Source organism: Netta rufina (genome assembly GCF_964035555.1).
Source record: "Netta rufina genome assembly, chromosome: 9".
NCBI lineage: Eukaryota > Metazoa > Chordata > Aves > Anseriformes > Anatidae > Netta > Netta rufina.
The window spans coordinates 14,837,485-14,845,826 of NC_140132.1; the positions used below are offsets into that span (position 1 = coordinate 14,837,485).

At 46.1% G+C, this 8,342-nt stretch overlaps 1 protein-coding gene across 1 annotated transcript in view; it reads left to right on the forward strand.

Moving 5' to 3' along the window:
- The window catches only part of MB21D2 (Mab-21 domain containing 2), a gene marked incomplete at both ends in the record, with an annotated part of 53,668 nt that extends 45,666 nt beyond the window's left edge, over positions 1 to 8,002 (forward strand). The window contains one exon of the mRNA XM_084291760.1: positions 6,738 to 8,002. Coding sequence (XP_084147886.1) covers positions 6,738 to 8,002 — 1,265 coding nt within the window. The remainder of the gene's footprint in view (positions 1 to 6,737) is intronic.
- Positions 8,003 to 8,342: the final 340 nt, after the last annotated feature.

The window sequence follows — 8,342 nt, forward strand, 5'->3', positions numbered from 1 at the left end:
GGCATACAGGATTTCAGCTAGCTGGGTGACTTCCACCAGGGCACATGGGAGCTGGAAAAAAAAAAAAAAGGGACACTATTTTTAAGATTGTTTTTAAAGAAGACTTTGGAAAAAGAAGCTGATTTCTTTTACAAGGGGGTGCTGGGCCCCTGCAGTGTGTTCTGTCACTGTATCACAAGATTTCTAAAAGGAGCAAAATCAGTAGGACACTGGTGTATCAGCCTGCAAAGAGCAGCTTCCCTCGCTCGCCTCCCATGTTTGACTAAATGGTATCACACGGTGCAGTCTCCCCGCTCCCCTCCCACCCCCTGCCTGCTTCCGCCAAGAGCCATCTCACAAAGTGCTTCGTAACTCAAGACACTGCTAAAGAGCTGACTCCTTCAGTTCTGCGTAACAGCAACTCGTGCTGCTCATAAATAGATTTGCAATTAGCAGGAGAAACAGAAGAATGGGTGCAAACCAGCTGCAGCAGAGTTAGCCTCACATCCCTGTCTTAAAGAAGCCCCTCACATTCAGCACGCATCACTTGGGCATATGGCTGGGAGACCTCTGCAGGGAGCATGCCTTTCAACAATGTTCCTTTTCTACAGGATCTGCTGTTTGCAGCAGAATTGTCCAGAAACTGCAGAGTGCCTATCTATAGTGTCTTTACTAAAAACGACAAAAGCTTTTTGTTTTTGACTAGCTTGGGGTTTCATAGGATTTCTTTCGGCAGTCAGGGTTAAGAATTTGCTGGCCGAAGTGAAGGATCCTGAGATTTATCATGAGCTCACAATTTGTTTCTCTGCTGGTAACATCTGCTGTGTGTTCAATGCTGTCTGAACACTTCCAAGAACTTTTTGAGAATGCTGGAGGTCAGACTTCCTTAGTTTTTGGTGCTAAGGAGGGCAGTGGTTTTATACAGAAGAAAAAAGACAGACTTAAGCATCGAACTGGGTACAGCTGGGATGGACTCGAGAGCCATGATTCTGCTGGGTCCTTTGGACAGATTAACCAGAGTAAAGAAGGGAGGCAAAGTGGTGTATGTGGGTGATCCCTAGCCCTCCCTGTAGAAGAGTTCATTTTATAAGGACGATCCCTTGTATGTGGCTGCTTCCTAGGCTGCCAGGGGATGAGGGTGCCAAGCACCCAGCATAGTGTTTTTTGGCCACCCTAGTGGAAGGAATGGGTCCTACCCCTGCCTTTGACAGCTGCTAAGTCAGCTCCTGCCAACAGGTGAGCTCAGGTATTCTTCCCAACAAAGCACGGCAGGTTTCCCTGTTAGATATTTCTGCATATCTCAAAAACACACCTGCAGCTGGGGCATGTGGTTCTACAGACCAAGCTTTCCTACATGGGACTCTTGCTGAAGTGCTGAACAACTGAGGGCAAATAAGATCTATTGAATAAAAACTGCTTCCAGCATTTCTGTCTCCTCAGGGACATGGTTCCTTCCTGGAACCCCTTGGGAGAGCTTCCTGGTGTGGGAGTTTGCTTGTCCCTGGCACCTTGGATGGATCTACCCTGGGCAGGTCTGCAGGAGAATTTAAACAAAGAGCCCTGTTGATGTCAGGGGGGATTTAGATTGATTTCTTCTATGAGGGGGAGGTAGCTATGTTTTGTCCCAGGTTTTGGTGGTGCAGTTGCAGCAGTCTGATACTCTCTTTCTCTTTCAATACGATTGCTGAAAAATGTTGCTCAAAACAATAGGCAGGCCTGCGCAATGCTGGCTGCAAGTAACAGGAGACTTCTGTTAGAGCACAGGCTAATGGTTTGGAGAGGGCAGGCTTTAAATGCAAGGTCAACCAATGATTCGTGCCAGAACATCGCATCATTGCTATTGATTGAGGAAATGAGCATCCGACTCCTTTGCTTTGTGGAAATCAAGTTACCTGCAAAGTAAGACGGAGCTGGGGCAAGAAGATATCGGTGAGAATACCAGCTCGGGTGTTGGATTTCACAAGAGAAAACCTCGGCTTTAATTCTGTAGGCTCTTTCCTGGTGCATGTGAAAGAAAGGAGCTGGGTGAAGGACGTTGCCAGTTTTGTCCAGTCCTCCCTTCCCAGCCTTCAATCAATGTATGCATGTTAAGTATGTAAAGCATTTGGGTATCAAAGTTCCTCTGATCCTTCGCAGGCTGCACCCTGTTCCTGGGCTGAACCCACAGCGCTTTGTGCCTGAGTGTGGTTGGAGAGGGGACCCCCCGGCTTCTTCTCAACTCCAGTGCGGGGCCAAAGGGCAGGAACTGGGCATGTTTGTTCTGTGCTGCAGCTATTTGTAACAGCTGATGTTGTGCAGAACTTCTCAGATCAGATTAGATGGCGAAGTCCAGAGGTGAGCAGAGAAAGCTTGGCAATGAGGAGCAGCAGCTGGCTAACATCACTTTTCCTTGCTCAGTTCCCCTGTGCAGCTGCCTGGGGGCTGCAGCCCCTTCCTGTTAACCTGGGGTCCTTCTTGGTATCTTTCTGGTTTAGTAGCCTCTTGTTGCTTACTGTGCTGTTGATGTATAAAACACATGTGTAGTCCTAAGACTTTAAAGATGATACGGGAGGGACCACATTAGCTTCCAGAGCAAGCTTGCAAACCTTTCCTGGCATAGAAAGTCTGCAGGGACAGGGATGTTATAGTAACTCTGGGTTCCCATAGCTTGCAGGGAGCACCGCAGGCTGTTAAGGAGGAAAGTGGAGGCTGTGCACTGTTTGGGCTGCCTCCTCCACAGCAGGCTGATGTGGAATGTGAGCAAGCTGTTTGCAGCTGCAGGCACTGGGGTGTAAGGTGGAGCGGGGAGCAGTGCAGAGTTAGTGCCTGGGTCAGGCTCAGCTCCCAGAAGCACCCTGTGCTGCATGTGAGGTTCTGAAAGATCCTCCTTTGTGGAGCCTTTCTGAGCACCCCAGTGCTCTTTTGACCTCTCTCTATTTCACATGCAGCAGAAGTGTCCTGTAATTCAGTGACTGCCCTGGACATCTCCACGCTCAGTTTGATGAGACTAGGTAAGACTAACGGAGTGGTACTTTCTGCTTACATTCTCTTTTAATGGTAATGGCTATGTATATAAGGCCTCAGGAAGGAAGGCATCAGGAAGGAACACAAAATAAGGAAATGCATATGTTAGAAATAAGTTTTTGTGTAATTTTCTTGTGGTCAGTTTCTTCTAAGACAGGTCTGTAAGTTCCTCCATATTTACATGAAGTTGCTCATGAAATAGCATCAGATCCCAGCACACACCGTGAAGGCTGTGAAATGAGTTCATCTGAAATTCTGTAGTGGCTGGAGAACATCTTTGCGTTGCTTTTTTTTTTTTTTTTTTTTAATGGACAGAACAGTCTCTGTGTCATGTGCATCAGAGTCCCAGTTCATTCAAGGATGTATCCCAAATCTAGTTGTTATGTAAAAGCAAAATCTCTTTTCCCTGTCCTTTTTTTCTTCTCCTTGTATCTCAGTTCTTGGAGTAAAAATAAATCCTATTTTCCTGCCACTGAAGGAACAGTAAAGGAGTGAAAACCTCTCTGTAGACTTCATTTGCTCACCTGCACCACTGAATCGACTGCTTAGTAAAGTAACCATTGAGCCTGGCCTTCGGTTTCTCTTTCTTGTTTTGTCAGATGCTCTGCTTTCCTCATGCTTGTAAGCCTAGTTACTCAGTTACTTGTTATGATGCTGAGTTTTGTATCTTGGGAAGGTCTTAAACTGGTTATATGACTAAGAAAACAGCTTCTTTAAGGCACTTCAGGTAGAAGTAGTAACTGAACACATAGCGAGATGCCAGCTTTGCCAAACAACCTTTTCAAAAGAACAGTATGCAAGGTATGGCTGCAAATTGTTTTTCCTAGTAGCAGCAAGAGTCTTCTTAAACATTTGTGAGCCTCCTCAGATGCCATGAGAGCTGGTGCTTCTGCTAAGATAAAAATCCTGCGTTTGACCCTACAAGTTCTGGGTTCAATCCTTAACAGACAACTCCACAGGGCTTCTACAACTTCCACAAGGTTATCTGTAACCCCTCCTGGCTGCTCATGGTACGAAGATAGGAAGATGAGAATCCCAATGGCTCTCTGGTGCTCTTATCTTAAGTACTTGGGTCAAGTACCAATCTTGATTACTTTTCTACATACTTGCACTTGCATGCTTGCTGAGCTGGAGTACCTGCTTCTGCTGTGCATACACGTGGTTCTCGCAGCTTGCTTTTGGGTTGTTTGGATGAAAGCTTGGTGCCAGGGTAGTGTATGCCATGCAGTGCTGGCTAACGAGATTCCTTGAAATCCTTTCACATATCAAATAGATCTGTGAGTAAGGGGGTCAGTCTGAACATACCGCAAACCCCCAAAGCCTTACTGTATCCTGATTTTGGCTGTCCCAACTATTTATAGAACATTCTATGCTTATTCTAAATATATTTTCCTCAAAGGGACCTCATCTCAACCCCTTGTTCCACAGCTTTAATTGGATCAGTGATGCTGCTGTGACCTGTTAGCAGAAATTCCTTTTCTAGCACTGTGGCAGAGCTGCACATGTTCCTGGTCAAGGCCTTGAAGGGGAAAATTTGTGACAAGCATGGCTCAAGGGTTTGGATTTAAACTCTGCAGCCATTCAGGTAGAGAGATTTTGATGATGTATCAGATCATTTCCTGTAGCCATTGCCTGATTATTTTTTTCTGTTCCTCCTTTGCTGGTAGATCTAGAGTTCTGGAGGGAGAAAAACAATTGACTTACTGGCAGTGTACTGCACCTTTCCCTTCCAGGAGTCTTTAGCCTTGCAAACTGGACTTAACGAAGAACACAACAAACATCCTCTCTCTAGAGGAAGTGTAAAGAGCATTCTGTGGGCAGAAAGTATTCCCTGTTGCAAGGACATTTGAAATTGGTGTTCTCCTTTTTTTTTTCTCTTATAAGGAAGAGAAGTGTCTCTTCAGTGGGAATGTCTGCATGACAGTGCTTAGACAGCAGTGGCTCTAAGTCTGTGGGATAGTTCTTATCAAAATGCTTTCCACTCACCAGCAGCAAAAGCCTCTTCTCTGCTAGCTGGCATTTTGCAGCCCCTCTGGCAGTAGAGCCAGCTGCCCAAGCTTCATCCAGTACAAGCTCTGCTTTGTGCCAATGAAGTCAGGGGCACTGTTAGCTGGCGTAGAATTAACATTGCAGGAGTGGCTCCTGCTCTCATCTGGCTTTGGAGGTAGATCATATGTGTCCTGGAGGTTGGTTATTGTTTTCCCAGCAGATGAGCTTGGGGTGTTCAAAAAGGCAAGACTTCAGTCTCACTTGCTGTTGACTGAATGAGGTCAGTTCATCAGCCTTATTGCTTCTGCATAAGAACAGAGGATCTCTTCTGGTCACAGAGAGCAACTCATCCTAGAGTAGATTCCCCAGTGGAGAATCTCTCCCTTTCAGAAAATTATATGATCTTTTTCAGTCGAAAGTTCTGACTATAACATAGGATAGAAGTTTTGATGCAAAGAGAACAGTACAGAACTTCACAGGATGTTTTTTATCCCTCGAATTAATATATATATATATATTTAGAAAAATGCATCCTTCATTGAATTTTGTAGGTTTGAACAGTTTATTCTATAGGATGGTTATGTTTTGTCTGTCTTGCTCAGGATCATCTGCGTATCTGCATGGTGGGTGCCACAAATCACAGTCCTGAGTGAAAAATTCTGGATCAGTGTAGAGGCAGGATGGGCCATTGGGACACCACAAATCCTGAATAGCTGTGCTGCCCCACAACAAGGGTTAGCACTGACTTGTATGCTTGGAAAAAAACAACTGCTCCCTGTCCTTGTGATGCGATTGTCCCAGCCTCCACCCTCTGGGTCTCAAACACAACTTGTGACTGGGCTCTACAGCACCAAGGATCGACTAGGGTCTAAAGCAGTGCACTGCTTCCACTGGTTCAATGGCAGGGTTTGGAGGCTGTGTCAGTACTGTATCCAGAAGTCATATTGGTTTAGGTACCCTTTAGATATCCCACTCTTCTGGGTGCAAGGAAGGAGACTGACACTTACTTGACCTTGGCAAGGCTTTGTGCTTCATAGGGTAATGTCATTCACTGTGTATCTTAGCTTCAAAAAATGTCTTTGAGGTTGACAGAAGCTTTTCTTGGTTATTATTCTTTAAGGATGAATGGGGCAGCATGCGGCAGCATGTGGCAAGATTGCAAAATGGGATTAGCTCAGGTCTTAGCAGGAGAAGTTTCTTAGCACTCCTCCAGAGCTATTTCCTTCTCCTGCAACCTCTGGAGCTGCATGAAATGAAAAGGGTTATGCCCTTACCTGCCTGGCTGGAAAATCATCCCAGTTCATGGCAGAAAATGAACTGAATCTGGTGCTCTTGGAAGCAATAAAACAGGTAAAGTATATTTTACAAGGAAGCAATAAAACAGGTAAAGTATATTTTACAAGGAATTTCACATGGAGGATTGGACAGGAACACCAAATATTGCCACAAGATATTTTCCCCTTAAGAATTTAGTACTTGAAACACCGTCGCTGTATTTTTACAGAGACTTTTGCTTTTTTCCATTGTTCCTGATATGATGTTTAGGATGGTCTTCAGCGATTCCCAGGAGTGCAGGGATGGCCCTGCCTTCAGTTGGGTGGACTAAAAGTTGGCCTGATATATGTTTGTGTCGCATTAACAGTGATGGATACCCCAGTGGGGTTATTTTCCTGCTGAGCATGGGATGGGTTTTAGTCCTGTTTAAATCCTGTATCTCAAATCTGTTTGCCTTCTCACGGAAGGATTCCTCTTTCTCTCTTTTGCAGGCATGGTTCAGAAACTTGACCAGAAGCTGCCTGTAGCCAATGAGTACCTGCTGCTCTCAGGCGGTGTGCGGGAAGGTGTGGTGGACATTGACCTTGATGAGCTGAATGTGTATGCCCGAGGCACAGACTATGACATGGACTTCACCCTGCTTGTGCCTGCGCTGAAGCTGCATGACCGCAACCAACCAGTCACGCTGGACATGCGCCACTCAGCGTTGTGCCACTCCTGGCTGAGCCTGCGGCTCTTTGACGAGGGAACCATCAGCAAATGGAAGGACTGCTGCACGATCGTGGACCATATCAACGGAGCTACCAATTACTTCTTCTCCCCAACGAAAGTCGCAGACTGGTTCTATGACTCCATTAGCATTGTCCTCTCTGAGATCCAGAAAAAGCCTCAGCGAGGGATGCCAAAGGTGGAGAAGGTAGAGAAGAATGGGACTATCATATCCATCATTTTGGGAGTGGGCAGCAGCCGCATGCTGTACGACATTGTTCCTGTGGTGTCCTTCAAAGGTTGGCCAGCAGTGGCGCAGAGCTGGCTGATGGAGAACCACTTCTGGGATGGGAAGATCACAGAGGAGGAAGTCATAAGTGGATTTTACTTAGTGCCTGCATGTTCCTACAAGGGGAAGAAGGACAATGAATGGAGGCTGTCATTTGCCAGAAGTGAAGTGCAGCTGAAAAAGTGCATCTCCAGCAGCCTCATGCAAGCCTATCAGGCCTGCAAAGCTATCATCATCAAGTTGCTGTCCCGCCCCAAAGCCATCAGCCCGTACCACTTGCGGAGCATGATGCTGTGGGCATGTGACAGGCTACCTGCCAATTACTTGGCCCAGGAGGATTACGCCGCCCACTTCCTCCTGGGTCTCATCGATGACCTCCAGCACTGCTTGGTCAACAAGATGTGCCCTAACTATTTCATCCCCCAGTGCAACATGCTGGAGCACCTCTCTGAAGAAACCGTCATGCTGCACGCGCGGAAGCTGTCCTCAGTCCGCTCAGACCCTGCCGAACACCTTCGAACTGCCATCGAGCACGTCAAAGCAGCCAACCGGCTCACGCTCGAGCTCCAGCGGCGAGGCAGCACCACCAGCATCCCCTCCCCACAGTCAGACGGAGGGGACCCCAACCAGCCCGATGACCGACTAGCCAAAAAGTTGCAGCAGCTAGTGACTGAGAACCCAGGGAAGTCCATCTCTGTCTTCATTAACCCAGATGATGTCACAAGGCCCCACTTCAGAATCGACGACAAATTTTTCTGAGCTTTCATCAATGTTTCTTGGGATTTTTTCTTTTGTTTCATTTTTTTTAAAAACAAAACAGTGCATTTTTTTTCAGTTGGTTTTCCTTGATGACTTAGTCTCTTGTTTTTTACATATCCAGCGTAGATTGGATCTGTTGAGAACAATCTGAATAAATTATAATTCCTGGTTCTGCAGGACGGTGCAGATTTTGAAACAGTATATTACTATTTCATATGCTGCTTTGATTTTTTTTTCACGCACCCATCCCCGTTGTCTGTGAGTAGTTTCTAAAGGAGGACAGGCACCATAAACACATATACCAGTGTTATATAGAATTTTTTTTTTCAAGCTTCCATAA